This window comes from Anopheles arabiensis, chromosome 3 (genome assembly GCF_016920715.1).
Source record: "Anopheles arabiensis isolate DONGOLA chromosome 3, AaraD3, whole genome shotgun sequence".
NCBI lineage: Eukaryota > Metazoa > Arthropoda > Insecta > Diptera > Culicidae > Anopheles > Anopheles arabiensis.
The window spans coordinates 24144472-24160623 of record NC_053518.1 but is presented as its reverse complement, the minus strand read 5'-3'; the positions used below and the strand labels follow the sequence as shown (position 1 = coordinate 24160623).

At 46.2% G+C, this 16152-nt stretch overlaps 3 protein-coding genes across 4 annotated transcripts in view; 1 reads left to right on the top strand and 2 right to left on the bottom strand.

Moving 5' to 3' along the window:
* The first annotated feature begins 805 nt into the window (after window positions 1–805).
* Window positions 806–9010, top strand: LOC120900737 (serine-rich adhesin for platelets-like). Its single transcript, XM_040308155.1, has 5 exons — window positions 806–1109; window positions 1197–4982; window positions 5058–5284; window positions 5351–5647; window positions 5718–9010. Exons 2-5 carry the CDS (start codon window positions 1221–1223, stop codon window positions 8668–8670), a joined length of 7239 nt encoding a protein of 2412 aa, XP_040164089.1. The 5' UTR covers window positions 806–1109; window positions 1197–1220; the 3' UTR covers window positions 8671–9010.
* Window positions 9011–9104: 94 nt separating this feature from the next.
* LOC120900738 (putative SERF-like protein) lies at window positions 9105–13007 on the bottom strand. Its single transcript, XM_040308157.1, has 3 exons — window positions 12688–13007; window positions 11698–11800; window positions 9105–10808 (listed from the first exon to the last, which is right to left on the bottom strand). The coding sequence occupies exons 1-3, from the start codon at window positions 12692–12694 to the stop codon at window positions 10739–10741; spliced, it is 180 nt and encodes a 59-aa protein (XP_040164091.1). The 5' UTR covers window positions 12695–13007; the 3' UTR covers window positions 9105–10738.
* Window positions 13008–15995: 2988 nt separating this feature from the next.
* The window catches only part of LOC120902786 (glucose-6-phosphate 1-epimerase), a 47315-nt gene continuing 47158 nt past the window's right edge, over window positions 15996–16152 (bottom strand). For both annotated transcript variants that reach the window (XM_040311783.1, XM_040311782.1), the window contains exon 8: window positions 15996–16110. In XM_040311783.1, coding sequence (XP_040167717.1) covers window positions 16102–16110 — 9 coding nt within the window. In that variant the 3' untranslated portion in view covers window positions 15996–16101. The remainder of the gene's footprint in view (window positions 16111–16152) is intronic.

Genomic DNA, 16152 nt, shown 5'->3' with positions numbered 1-16152 from the left:
ATGGTAGGGTGTGTGTGTGTGAGTGTGTGATGCATGTTGCAGCGGAAGCTGGAGTAATTAGTAGTACGAAACCACACGGCTCTCGCTCACGAAACGCCCTGAACGATGTTTGAGCACGCGACCAAGTTTCCACTCTCAACGAGACGTGCCAAACGCACGCAGCTGACGACTGCGGGGAAAATGTGATGAAACAAAGCTGAAAGTGGGCGAAAAGTATAGATCTCTATCAAAAGTGGAAGAGATTGGTTATAGTCACTAACTGAAGAATTTCATCCTTTTTTCAGTTTAATACGATATCAAATGAATGGTGAAAGGCAATTGTAATATTCGGAAATGTTTTCCATACTTCGTTATTGTTTGTAATAATTCCCTTATTTATTTATTTTTTTAGATTTGATTTGAAAAAACCCTTTGTTTTCAAATCATAACGGAAAAAAAAATTCAAACAAAAAGCTTGCCCTGTTCCCGAAATGCTTCCTCAAGGGTTATGAGCGTAACGGTTACAAATGTAACGTATAGTAACGCATCAAGCCAGCACGGCGAATCGATCACCGTATGCACTGTGGTAACCGGATTGATCAATTTAATATTTTTTTATTGCATTGTAATTTTATTCTCCCTGTATATTTAACATAATTTTACAATAAAGATTATTAAATTACAAGAATTATTAAACATGAATAAAATGAGTAGAAATTATATTCCCAAGATTTTTTTTTCTTGCACATATTGATCGATGAAACCGCATGGAAGCGTTCCCAGTGTGCTTACCTTCAACCGTTGCCTCGGATTCGAAGCACACAAACAAACAATAACAATAAAAAGAGACGCGAGAGGGTCGGCTTTACAGTAAGGATGCCACCAAAATAGGTTTAATTTGCCAACTTTTCACAAGAATTCGTATTAAATGTGCTAAGTAATGTGTTTTGTTCGCAAGAACAGTGAAGAAAAGCATCAGTGTGTATAGGAATTCGTAGAATCACGTCGCAAATGAAGCGAACATTCCAGTTACCGCCACGACGCCATCACGGCCAACGACCCCGCAACCTGTAAAACCGGAAAAAGCTGTAAATGTTATTCGCACATCGGCGATAGAATATGCAATTTTGGTCAGTGTTGGGTTGTGTAACCCATTTAGTGAGTGTATTTTAACTATTTGCCGACTAAAGCTCTAACCTCAACACACGCACTCGCAGACGTGGCCTCGAACTGACACCGCCATGGATGATTTTGACTCCGCTACGTACTCCATCGAATCGGAACCGGATCGGAAGCGGATTCCGCTTGACGATGTAATACTCCCAACGGTACGGCGCAGTGCAATACAGATCGTGACCCTATCGCCACGCCGCCAGGCGAAGCGATCGATGCCACTTACCGGCGATATGGATGGCACGATGCAGGTAACAAAGCTGGTGCTTAAAACGCCACCCGGCAGCCCCAAACGACAGCCCAAAGCCCCCGGTGTGCTGGTGAAATCGATACAGACGATTGCTGGACCGGGTCTTACCGGCGTTACCACCCAGCATGGAACAACGGTGGCCGCAAAAGTGAACAACATCCTGACGGAGAAACGTAACCTTCCACTGCCGGTGGTGGACGATCACACCGGCGCCCCGTACCGGATCATCCCGATCCACCGCTCGCCTCAGCATAAGGATAGCAAAAGCGAGTTCGAAGCACGGCGATCGGAGCGAGAGCACGCGACGCACGAATTTCAAGATTTCCTTCGGGAAAGCTTTAAGGAAAACAAAACCCCTCCTCCCTCTACACCACCCCTGCCGGCTGTACCGTCCTCCTCATCCGCGATCGAAGTCACTCGTTTGGTGGAATCGACTGGACCATCGGATACGGAAAGTGCGCCCCGTGGTGGAATACAGTTCAAAAGTACCGGCAAGACTGGTATTTCAAAGTTGGAAAGTTGTATGATTGCACCGAGAGAGCAGATGAAACCCATCGAAGTCGAATCTCAGCATGCCGGGCAGGAGAAGGAAGTTCATGTAGCTGCACCAACGCCCGCGGCTCGTCGCTCGTTGCTAATGGAAACCGCACCATTGCCACCGACTACCGTTCATACGTCAAACGAACAGACTGCAATTGAAAGTATTAAAAGTATGCCCGTGGGTGCGAAAACTGTAACCACTAGTATTAAACATCCACCTGAAGTAAAGCAAGAATCTCACGAAACTGTCGAAACCGCAGCGAAAGCGACACGTTCTAACCCAGTACGGCCAAAGCCGCCAACCAAACCCACCCCTACAAAAACTGCCCCGAAGGAAGAGGTGAAGAAGAAGGAGAAATCTTACGATCCCGCCAAGGCCCGTGAATTCATGAAAGAGCAGCAAGCGAAACGACGGCTGGAGAAAAAGGATGCTCTGACCAGTGGAACGGCCACCAGTTCCAAAGGTGCCGCCGAAAAAGACCTCATCAAGAAGCGGCTGGAAACGCTCCGACAGAGCTCACAAAAGTTGGTATCGAAAAACTTGCAAAAAGCACGCAAACGGTCAGTCTCTTGCACTCCGAATGGAGGTTCCAGCAAACCGATTGCTACAAGTAACGATAAAAGTACTGCTTCTGCACAGCCCAAGAACCGCGCAGGTGCAGTTAAGCCTTCGTTGGGATTGCGAAAATTTGCCTCCACTCCTACATTGCGACTAGTAAAGAGAGAAAATGTTCCGAACGAAGAGAAACAGAGTAATCCATTAAAGAAGGCAGAACCAGAACAACCTGTGCGAAGTGTTGCTGAGCCACACTCAGCCGCCAGTCGTAGCAGTGATGGACGAGGAGGAGCCAAAGGTACGGCGTCAGAGAGATCCGCTAACCCATCCACTGCCAGCAGTAGTAGGACGGGTAAAGCTAGCCTTAAAATTGGCATTCTACGCAAACCGGACAGCATGGCGTTGGATGATATTGTTTCGCCGAGTCCGTTGAAACCGTTGCCAAAAACTGCAAAGGTAAACGCGCAGCTAATAGTGATCAAGGCGGATCAGGACGAGGCGATCGAAGCGGCAGAAAAGGAACTGAAACTTCAAGTGCCGGATGTAAAGCTTGTGGCGCCAAATACAACAGCCGCATTGGGTGTGTCACAAGATCGCGAACGTCCTTATACTGTTGCAAGGGAAGAAGAACATCCCGCGCACGACCATCACGCTGAACCGGTCAAGAGCATTCCTTCCTGGCTGAAACAATCGCTACGCCAGCCCGATCCATATCCTTTCATATTGGCCGTGCGTAAAAAGCTCGAAGCCGTGCAAAACGTTCGCGAGGAGAAAGTACAACCGATCGCTACAGAGGAAAAGCAAAAAGTCACACAACAGCAGCTGTCTGGAACAAGATATAACGCCTATTTGAATGAAATAGAAAGTGTTCCGTACATCAGGAAGAAAGCAACCGGCTATCCTCAACCGACTGAAGTCATTGCAACAAACAAACGACAATCGAAAGATACTCTCGATGGAGAATCGGCCATTGTGACGAAAATATCGACATGCGCTTCACCAAACACTACGTCCGAGATAAGCTCAATTCGATCGGACATTGCTCTACCGCTGCCACCGCTATTCAGTAGCACAAAAATAGAGATACCACCGGCCACAACTGCACCATTTTATCCTGCCACAGCAAGCGGCGGCCCCATTAGTCCTCTTTCGGTCGATCGAATTTCACAAATGAAAATAGCCACTCCCGGCAACATGTCTCGATCATCGCACATTGTCAATCTCACAAAATCACTCGAAAGTAAAAACGAAGAAAGAGTTAAACCACAAACTGCTGCCGCCGCATTCCGTCCAGAAGCTCCAACCACTCTACAGCAATCGTTTAATGATCCGCAACCACTAGATCGATCACAGCGGGAGCTTGAGTATCAGCGCCTGTTGGAATCGTTCAATCGTAGCCTAACACACGTGATCGAGGTTAATCAGCAGCTTTACTCAGCCCTCAAAAATGTCCCATCCGCCCCAGCGATTCCACCCTTCCCACAGGAGGTGCTAAGGATACGTGATGAAATGACACAAACATCGCTACCGATACCAGTCCTTCCAAAGCCTGCTGTGGTAGCAATAGAACAACTGCAAGATAACAAAGTGTCCGGTGCAAGTACAACAACGGCCTCAAACTACAGCGATGACTTTGAACATCAAAGTCAAACAGAAGCTCCACCGCCTGTGCCGGAACGAAGTGCTAACGACACAATAGCAGTATCATCGAGCACAACTTTCTCTTCCGGCTCTTCATCGCCAGCTTCCTCGGACAGTAACTCGGGCAGTGCCAGCAGCAGCAGTAGTAGCGACTCCGCCGATAGTAACACTAACAACAGCTCATCTTCACAATCTTCATCTGCATCATCGATGGACCACGAACGGATTGATTCGCCGCGAAGAGCTGTAAATCACCCACCAGCAAATGCCACCGACGATGAACGAAAGGCTAAAAGTAACACCACCACGGCTCACTCTAGTGATTTCGATTCACGTTCATTCAGCCTGTCGGATAGTCACAACAACACGATGAACAATCAACCACCGCAGCCGGAAGAGTATTTGCCGTCGTTCGAGGAGAGCTTGCGCAGGCGGCAATTGCCGCCAATGGGACATCAACATGATGGTTTTGAAAAACGAAGCAATGAAAACGAAAAAGGACTTGCTGGTGGCGAGCAAAACGTCTCCCAGGATAGTAGCATCAGTGAACAATTGCCACCAGAGGATCGAGAGGAGGAACAATCGTTCAGTTTCAATCATTCGGAAAAGGCAAACGATCTAAAGGTGAATGCTGTGCCACCGATGGTAAGCAATTTGTCGGAAGAAAGCATCAAGAAGGATCTCCCTCAAGTGAAAAACGATACGCTGCCATACGAGGAGAATTTGGATGCGACGATCAACAGCGATCTTCTCGCCGCCATGTTCAATCGAACCGATCTGGAAGTGTCCATCCTATCGACAACCGTGTCCGAAACCAATCTAAGCTATTCTTCAATCGGAATGGTAAGTGTACTCGTGTTTCTAGTTGTTTAGTTCATTGCGATGTAACGCTTTCCCTTTCTTCTTGATCGTTTGCAGTTTGATCAACTCATACAAAACGAACGCAGCAAGGAAGATCAGCTCGTGTCGCGCGTGCAGTCGAAGCAGAAAGCTTTACTGAACCGCGCCAAAGGGCAGCTGGCTTGGCTGGAGCTTCAGAAGCAGCGCTACCGCGAGAAGGGCATGACGGATCAGATAACGGCCGTTAAGAAGAAGCAGCGTGCAATACTGTTGCGGCTCGAGAAGGATCGAGCGGAGCTGAACAGGTATTTATGCTAAAAGAAATTGTGAAAGGACGTGGATTTTCATGCAGTTTTCGTGTTATTTTGTAGGGCAATTAAATCATCGACGGAATCATCGCGCACGGTGACCGGCAATCATGGCCATGTGCTGACATCGCGGGTGATGGATAGCAAGCTTACCTCGTACTGCTCATCACCGGTGGCGAACAATTCCGGTTCGCTCACGCTGCGCAAATCGTCCCGCAAGGTAAGTGCCACCGTTCACCAGCAGCACGCGCCGGAAAACCAGCATCGCGGCATAACCGGTACGGCTACGACGACTACAAACAATTCGATACAGATAGCGATACGGGGTCGAGAACTGGAACCAAACGAACGCTTAGAAGAGTAAGTATAAAGGAGAGGGAGTGCATGCAAGAAAGAAAGGGATGCTAACCGAACACTTCCTTCCTTTCAGCATTTTGTTACGCCGTGAAGAGGAGCTGCGCAAACGCAAGGAGCACGTGCAGCGCTTGCTAGAGTGGCACCGCAAGCTGGAGCGAGAAGAGGAAGAGCTAATTGCAGTCGAGGATCGCCTACTAGCGTACAACAGTCGCAAATTGGAGTCCGCTGGTGGTGGACAACAGCACACACCGCGCAAAGAAGCGTCGATCGAGGCACGGGTGGAAAGCATTGAGAAGAGTTTGCGCATTTTGCACAGCATCCCGCCCGCCATCGTCCGCCGGGCTAAGGAGGAACGGGATGATGGCGACTCATCGAGCGGTAGGGCAGCGGAAGTGGAGGAAGAAACTGTGCTAACGAGAGGCAGCAAGCTGAATCGATTGTGGTACCGGTTGACGGGTGTGAAGGAGCAACGGTACGAGCCGGCCCGCAATTATCCTGTAACCCGTCCCCACATGGAAGCCCTGTACGAGGATGCTAAACGGTGCGTGCTGGAGGGTTTCCAGCGCAACGATGTGCAGCTGAGGGAAGCATTGCTTGAGCAATCGATCGGTATCAGTCACCGCGGAGGCAATGAAACGGTTGACAGTCACATTGAAAGTGTGGAGGAGAATAAATCCCATCAAAGTTCGGTTGCTGGAGAAGAAACGGTGCGTGTTGTTCCACCGCAAGTTGAACTTGTTGCAAAAGAACCTGAAAATGACATCGTTGCGAAGGGAATGGATGAAACAGTAGTGCCGGAACACGTGGAAACGGTCGCAAAGGAAGAAACAGCAATGTTGGAGCAAGCGGAAAACATCTCTCAGGAGGACACAGATGCACCAGAGTGTGATCTACCTCCGATGGAAGAAGACGCAGGTAAATGTTTGCTCTCTTCCACCGTTAACGGATGGTCACCGCCGGCTAGCCGCAGAAGCATCGAATCGGTCGAGTTCCACACACTGGAGGAAACGCCAACGCAGCACTATCAATCGGCGCTAGAAAACGAAATGGCCACCGAGCGGGACCGGGGCGAAGAAGAAACGGTCAAAAGCGACAGCTACTCGACGTCGTTCGAAGAGCAGCCGCACGAAGGCACAGACGAAGCGGATGTGAGTGCTGCTGTGGCCGAAGAAAGTCAACAGTTGATAGAGGATATGTCGTTGCCGCCGATGCTGCTGCTGCTCAACAACACGACCGAACAACTCGAGATTGACGATGAGGATGGTTCCGCAACAAGCAGCAGTAATAGTAGTAGTAGTAGCAGTACTACTAGCAGCTGTGAAAGTAGCGCCACGGTGGAATTGTCCGTTCCGTTGGCGGTGGAGGAAAAGCTACCGGACGGAGTGGTTACATCAGAAGAACATGATTTAGCGATGAGCGACGCTACCAGCATTTCCATTGCTCAATCGTTGGAAGATGTAAGCGAAAGTGAGTCCGTTTCGAACACAACCACGCCGACAACCGTTACGCCAACGATGGCAATTGAAATCGTTGAAAAAGAGGCAGGATCGGACAAAAATCAGCTAGAGCCGGAAGATGAACGGTCTAATGAGTTGAAAACGGAGGTAACCCCGAGCAAGGAGGATGTTCCTGCAAATCAACCACCACCAACGTCGGAAAGCGATTACGAAGACGAAGAGTTTCACACGAAATCGTCGAGCGGACAAGGCGGCACTACCTCAGAATTAGCCAAACGACTCGCCACGCTGCACGATGAGCTGGAGGAGCTAAGCGAAACGTTCGAACGTACGCCGCTAATGAAATCACCCTTAATGGCAACCCCACCGCAAGCGCTGCCGGATCACCCGGTGGAGGATCAGAACAGCTCAGAAGAAACGATCACGTTTGATTATGATGAAGATGGTGGTGAAATTACTCCACCCTCGGAGGAACCGGTGAAAGGTGAAGAGGAAGAACAATCTTCAACGAGTGAGTCAAAGGAGGAGGAAGACCAGGCCGCTTCGAAAATAGAGGTGAAACTACGCTCAAAGACGGTGGCAAGCGATGATACGATCGCGATCGCTACGGGAACTACCTCTGCTGCGTACGGTCGGGATGATCATACGGAGAGCATTGCAACGCCACCACCAGCACCACCGTCCCCCAGCATCGGTGTGCGCATGCCGGACATCATCAACGAGGCGGAAGTGCTGCGCCGCCAGCAGCTACAGATCGAGCAGGAGATCAAGGAGCTCGAGCAGCAGGTGGGATTCTTCCGCGAAATCCCCAACAAACCACCTCCACCGTACATCCCACCCGCCAACGGTAGCCCGCTGGCGCTCCTCTTTCCACCCGATGCACGCATCGACGAGCTGATTGACGGGCGGGTGGAACAGTTGCATCGCGATCGCGTCGCACCGGAAAGCTTACGCTCCGATCACGTAACGAACGTGTACGAAAAGCTCATCCTCGACATGTGCGTCGAGTTTTATCGCGATCTGCGCCCAGCCGAACCGACCGTCTCGTTCCGCACGATAGCGCACGACAAGCGACCGCTCGTGTTCCACAATCCGCCCGATGCGCTGGGCTGCATGAAGGATTACATACGGGCGAAAATCCGACGCGTCCTGTCCGACGCACAGCTTACGCTTCAGCAGCAACAGCAGCAACATCAGCAGCATCAGCTGCTGCTGCATCATCAGCTGCAGCAACATCAGCCCGCACACTCCCAGCTGCATCATCATCATCATCATTTGCTGCACCACGGGGGACACTGTGCGGCCACGGCATCGTTGCCCTTCCTGTACGGTAACGGGTGTGCCAGCAAGCGCAAACCGGACCAGGTGGACGAGATACTGAAGCAGGAAACGCACGATGACGATGCGCACTGGACCAACTTCGATCGGGAGGAGATCGAGGTGAAGGATCGCATTACGGACGAGCTGCTGAAATCGCTGCTGCTCGAGGCGCTCAAAGATATGGGCGAAGCGTACGGGGGTAAGTTGAAACGGGGCCGGCTGGCCAAACGACAGGAAAGTGCCATGTAGGAGGGAGAGAGAGAGAGATACAGCGAAATCGATCGTCACGCACTACAACCACACATGTATTGTGATAGAGAACCCGGAGTGCATTTTATGCTAGTTTTAATTTCTTTTAGTGCGCTTTTAAATAGTTTCGTAACTTTATGGACTGATTTTAAACGCAAGTGCCCGTTAATGATGTACGCGCAACGATCGCGTACCACATAGAGAGAGTGAGATTGATACGCGTCTGTGTTTAGTTTGCTCAAATTTTACATTTTACTTAATTTTAACCTTAATTTTGCTGATAATTGTTAGTTGGGCATGTTGGACGATGTTGAATAAAATTAGCATTTTAGAGCCAGTACACAATAACAAGCCGATTGGTGCATTTCTTTCAAACGATTCACTCGAATTGTTCTCGCCCCTATCCGGGAGCCAGTGATCATCACACGTTGTTGTAATAGTTTTAATTCATGGTGGTTTTATTTGCGTTTAATTCTATTTACTTTACGATCTTCTATACAACACAGCTACGTTTGGGGGGATGGGATATAGTGTGGAGAAGGAGAGAAAGGGGTAATTAATCATCCCAACGCATAGCGCATACGTATAGTGCTAGCTTAGTAGTATGCGCGCCGTCGGTTTTGTTTGTAACATTCTTTTGCTTGGTTGGGGAGCAGTAGATTTTGTTTTAATTAAGTATAATTATTATTTTAAAAAATAGCACGGTAGCAAAAAAAAAAGTATAAAAATGAACCTCCTATCGTATTTTGCACGCATTTTCTCTCTACCCTTACTTCATCAGTCATCGATCATTCCCTATAAAACGCGCTTCATTTGCAGCATCAAAACCACGCACACATATAACTCACACGCTCATACGCTCCACAAATTTTCTATTGAATGGATATTACTTTTGATAAAGCAAACTCAAAACACAAAATAAGAAAATTATTGACCTGTGTTTAAACGCTCAAGCACAACATCTTTCAATTGAGTTGTTCGCTCTGTTTCTGGAGTAGCATCTATAAGACACAAAACTCTGTCATGCAGACACGGAAAGGTTGTATGTAGAGTTTGTAGCCTGCAGTTACACTAAACACGTACACAATCGATGGACGATAATCGTGAATCTATGCAAAAACAAGCTTCACATTAAAATTATCCATACAAACATGTTCTGAATCCAGTCGCTGTGACGCTTTTGTATGGCTCCATGCTCCTTTCGCACTTCGCAGAGCACGTGTCAACATAGGAAAAAGCATTCAATTGTACTCCTCCCGGCCCCATTGTTTATGTGTTTTATGTTTTGCTTTAAATCTGACTGTGCGCTATTGCTAACCGCGTGTCCTGTCCTAGTACTACTACCCACTACACCGACCACAGTAGACGCTAGGTGTTTAGGCTACCCCTCACAAACCGATCCTTTCATGTTCTAATTTTAACAATACTTGAAACGCGTGTCTGTATGTGTGTGTGTATGTCCTATGCTGTCTGCTGTTTTACACCGTTTTACAGCCTACTATGCGGTTGCGCTTAGCTTGGTTTGAGCTCGCTGAGTTTGCAGTTGCAGTTGCTATTGCTTTTAATCGGGAGGTGTTTTTGCTGTTTGGACTGTGGGCCTTTTTTTGAATCATCCCACACGCTTACACACTAAATAGTATAAAAGTAAAGCCTGAAAACATAAAGGGAAATGCCCTGTGGTGGTGGTGGTGGTGCACACACACCCGAGAACCCTTTTCTCAGTGTGTGTGCGGGTGGTTTCAGTGAGAAAAACAATGGCCATCTTGCACACAGTGTCGAGACGAAGAAGAGGCGAATCAAAAGCTAACGCAGCCCCAAAAGCAAACGGGAATTGAATTTGCAAGATGCAATTTATAATAACCTTTCAATTTAGCTGAATATACCCGAGCGCACGATGCAGCACACCGGTTTCCGGTGTCAGTTAGAGTGTTGTTGTTGTTGGTGCGATCGGTTTTGGGCCTATGGTTTTCGCGATTGGTTTTACACGAAGAAATGAGGGACAGAGGATGCGTTTGTTTGGCGCTTGGTGGTGGTGGTTTGTGGTGGGCGATCGTGTCCGGAACGGACATTAACTCTTGATCGCATGCTTTGCATCTTGCTCCTTTTTCAACTGCTTTTGTCGCATGATGTCAGCGTCACTGGAAAAGAGGAGAGATAAATTCAGCATTTATGACCAAAACAAAAGCAAATAAACGAGTTTGTAAATTGATATTTTTAATTCTTTCATACTTCAATATGTTGAATTGTATTCAAAAGTTTTATAATTTGGTTAAGACTTTCAAAATACTTCCATATCTTTAATTTCATGTTGCAAAGTTTATAAGAATGTTTATCTTTTTGCCTTTATCAACGATAGAACCATCTTAAAGGCAAGAATAAATTCAAATTCACAATTAGTTAATTGTTTCAATATATCGAAATGTAGATTAATTTGCAATATATTAGAGAATGGCGGTAATAAATAATTAAATTAAATTTATATAGCAAAATATTATCATTTATGATTATCGAAACATTGAATTTAGAAAAAAAAACAACAAAAAACAAAAAAAAAACAATACCAAATTTGATTGAACTAATGAACTAATTATTAAAGTCGTATGCATCATTTTTTTTTTTTTTCAAATAGCCATAATTCCACATCCGATTGTTTTTAGTGACCGTTTTTAAATCATTTTCTAAATAATCCACAAATAAGCTTTATCTTTCCTATATTTATCTAGAACCTTCGCTCGCCTACGTGTGTGTCGTCATCAATTTTCCGGACATCATACAAACATGTCTGGTCAATTTATCTCATACGAAAGACCCATTTCTAATCAACGAAACTCAAAATTGATGTTAAAAGGCTATAGCCCCAGAGAAAACGGAACAGGAACGACACAGTCCGATATCATAAGTCGTGTCGTGGCACGCACATCAACAATTGATAAGAATCTATACACATCATTCCTGCTTATGGCAGGGAAAGGGAGTGGGGAGAGAAAGGAGTGGGTTAACACAAAAGCAGAAAGCTCCCCCACTTACCGCTGCTTCCTCTGCTCGTGTGTGAGACCATCGTCCCGCTGCTTTGGCTGGCCGGCATTCTTTTTCTGGTTCTTCGCACGGGCCAATTCGCGCTGGTTTCCACCTGTGAAATTAAAAGTAACAGAATTATTTGTAACAATTATGTTTCGCTCTTATCGATCTCGTAAGTGATGGTGGATCGCTTTCTGCTGGAATAATTGGGGTGCCACCTTCACCACACAACCCTGGACGCTGAAGCAAAAACATAAACAAAGCCTCTCTATCTCCCTTTCCCTCTCTCTCTCTCTCTCGCTTTCTTTCTACCTTCTCGCACAACAGCATCGCCTACGCTACTCTTCCATGGCATGCTGCGTGTCTTGTCGCAGAAAGTTGTGCCTTTTAAACTTTGTTAGGAAGAGGCTGATACCTTATTTGCATACGCACAAACCCACCAAACACAAGCAACAACCTACAGTGGGAGGACGGATTTCTCTTCGGTTCGGGGTATTATTTAACATCTTCTCCGTTTCCTCCCGAAAGACTTCCACCGTGGCGACCGTGCCTCTTCTTACGCTGCAAGCCGAAGAAGCTTTTCGAATGTACCAGAAGCCCCGAACAATGTCATCCCGAGCAACAAGGGAGTTGGAGACGATTACAGCAGCGGCGCTGAGCAATTGAGGGCAAGCAATGGCCACTATGGCCATATGACGAGCACTTTGCCAAGACCAAGTGCTGTATGTTAGAAGAAAAAACATCTGGTAATTCGTTCTGAAATCTAACAAAGCAGGCGAAAAAGGCATCATCGCCGTCTACGATCTAGAACAGCACAATGAAGAGAAGCATCATTACGTCGCACCGAGATGCGGGATGGTCCCCCCACCGTACCCGTAAGCCTCGCCCTCTTCGATTCACCCTATCACTCCTAACACAAATCGGAATGCATCCCGGGGTTTTAAGAACCCGGTGCGAAAATTTATACAAATTTCACACTATCCGCAGCAGCATACTTACGGGTCATTTTCTATTTTCACAACGAGTAGAATACGCCAAAAACAACTCTCACAAACGGCGGTGGTCAGTCACACTCACGCACGGCGACGACGACTTCGTTGTAACGTACAGGATAATGGAGCCAAGCAACGCAGCGACCAACTTCCGGGAGCGGTGAAATCTAAGCGCGATCTTAAATGCACCCGAAATGTGAGGTGGGTTTTTTTGTGCGGCCCAGGGAAGCTTCGAGAAAAGATGCGTTTTTTTTCAACCGTGATCACCCGAAGAGTGGGAAAGAGTGGTGGCTGTGGGTTTTACGACGAATGTTCACCCCTGACAGCTAGCCGAAAGCGGAGGGTGAGTTCGTGGAACGTGCGCTCACTAACACAGTGACAGGCAACGATGACAGTTGCGAGCAACGTGAAGGTGCGCGTACACGAAAACGCCGCACTGAAGCGATGTGACGGTTTGCAGAAATTTATGAAATTTTTAAAATTCACTTCTTTGATTTGAAATTGTCTTTTAACATTTTTGCAATATCGTTACACTGTATTGACACAACAAAGCAGTAATTTAGATGGCAAAAAACGCTTTCAAAACTCATCACACTAAAAATTTGAATACATAGTGTACAGTCCAATGATCGAAAAAATAAGAAAAAAATCACTATCTTCGGCAAGAGAATTGGTCCTACTCTGATGGAGGTGGTAGATGATATATGAGATTTAAATGTATGGCGAGCATGTTATTGAACAATTCCACTATTGGACCGGTTGATAGGGAAATCATTTTAAATAAACTAATCTCATTTAATTTCTTTCATAATCCAACAGTCGTCCAATGTCGTCCGTGCAGGATAGCAATATAAGCCAAACAACAATTCAAGTATCTTCCCATGATATTTTTATTAAAACACAATTTAACGTTACCGCAACGTGTTGACATGCATTTCCGAAACATTAAAAAAACACTATTTCCTAACATGTGGTAAAAAAAGAGGACAAATTAGCACGATAACATAATGCTCCGTAGATAAGTTGCAAAATATTTAGAAGAACCTTTACTATTAGCAGTTAGGATCGGTTGCCAACAAACGTGATTGATCTACGTTTGTTTAGTTTAGAGCAATGTATTTTAAAAAGATAAAAAAATCATATCAAATGTTTTTTTTCATCGGAGCGAATAGGGTAGGATTGTTTCATTACTGCACGTGACACGTATGTACAGGAGTTTGTTTTTGTTTTCATTGTCTGTTGCCCTTTCGTATACATTACATTGTTTGAATAGTTGGTAGCTGCTCCTATATTCCCCCCTACCCTTTAAATGCTGAAATCTGACAAACTAAAAGTACATGTAACTAACCAAAAAAGAAACAACTCTAAAATTTTGGAATCTTTGCTTCGTTGTGTAACAGTTTTTCTTTTCGCTTTAACAAAAAGTATTCTACCAACTAAAGGCCGTAAAAGTGTGAACATTATGCGGATTGATTTTTTTTTTTTGCTTGCTTGTCCCGCCCGTTGTATTTCACTCTATATTAACAATTTATCACACCGTATATGCATTTTCCTCCGTCCTCTCTATCGGTATTGTGCGATCGTCGGTTCACCTTCATGCCATTCCATTTCTCTTACAAAATTGACCACTGGTAGACGGAACAGAAGCAGTTGGGTTTCGCTTAGCGATATATACTATCCGTCTTCCCTGTTCGCACCTCCTATGTCGTCGCTTACACCACCAAAAACAGTGTTAAAACTGTCCCTTAAACTCAAAGTGGCAACAGAAAAGTTGAGTGCCTTCACAACACCGGAGGACGACACCCATTTGGTAACACGTTTACAATCAAGGCGTATCATTTATGGAACATACCAGGGACCAGTGCAGTTATGTGCAGTGGTGAACATAAAAACTTAACCGACGGTGAAATATTTTGAATCCTAACAAAAACTCGAAATGCTTTTCAAGACTGCTATTCAAAGGAAAGCAAACAAAAAAGCGAACGATCGATTGCTAAACCTAACTACAAACACTTCGCTAGCCCCAATTTACTTACATGACGTACATACAACGTGTACTTTCCTCTTTAGCTTGAACTCCATTTCAAGGCAGCAGCAGCAGCTGCTGCTGCTGCTGCTGCTGCTACACGTTTGAAACAGTTTTGGCGATTTGAAATTTTGTCTTCCATTTTTTTCCATTACTTTCTTCCTATTACTAGCCCAGCGACGGGTCGGACCTTTTTTTCCCGTTTGTTTTCAGTTATCAATTCCTATTTAACACTAAGTAGTTTCTTGCTGCTGCAAAAGCGCCCCTCTGCTGCTTCTACGCCATGCCCTTGCTTCGGGACGGAAAGAAGCTGCCACTGCCATCACTATCTACGATCGCTCGAATTAATTGCTAACGTTTTTGATTTCCATTTTCTCATAGTTCTTACTACTAGATTGGTTAAAAGAGTTTTTTCCGTTGAAAGAAGAGAAAACAAACATGCCATCCCACTCTCTCTCTCTCTCTATTCCTCTCTGTCCTTCAGAGCGAGATAGGACCGATGATTATACAATTAAAACACACACTTTTCACCTTTCACCTGGACGTTCTGAACAGCAAGGTGTAATGCGTATGGAAAGGTAAAACTTAACTTAAAATATAAAATAGTAAAAAAAAAATATTAAAAAAAAACCCTTTGACACTTTCTTGAGCAAAATCCTCGGCCACGAACAAAAGGTTGGTTAGCTTCAATCCCCAAAACATTGATTCACCGCCGCCTACTGCGATGGAAAGAACCAATGGGGGGAAGTTTTTCGGCAAATGATGGTAAGACCAAACGTCTCCGCGGCAGTTTCGCCCGCCGAGAAACTTCTAACCAACCGTGTTCGATGGCCGCACGCAAATATTCGTGATTTGCGAAGTTAAAAAGAAGCACAACCATCTTGTCGGTGCGACAAACAACAGCATTAACGGAACTGATCGGAGTGTTTAGTTTGAGTTTAACGAGCACAGCTCACAGTTGGTCTGTGGACCGCACAGCCCACCACAGGACGGTGGCATCTTGAACGCCAGCACGCCCGCCGTCTGGAAGTTGGCGTAGTTGGCGTTCCAGCAGGCTGCGGCAGCGGCGGCCGCCGCCGGCACCTGCCACAGTGCGGCCGCGTTCGTCGCCAGCTGTTGCTGCTGTTGCTGAAGTTGCTGCTGCTGCTGTTGGGCCTGCTGTTGAGCCTGCTGTTGGGCTTGCTGTTGTGCCTGTTGCTGTGCCTGTTGCTGCTGCTGCTGCTGCTGCTGTTGTTGATTATTTTGTTGCTGAGTTTGATTAGATGTTTGTTGCTGTGGTTGCTGCTGTTGCTGTTGCTGTTGTTGTTGCTGTTGTTGCTGTTGTTGCTGATTCTTTTTGGATTTTGCTCGGGAGGAACCTTTACTGCGGGTCACAGTACCTCCCGGGGTTTCTACTCACATAACCTACAAAAAAGAGAAAAAAAACACAACCACAGAAACAGAGAT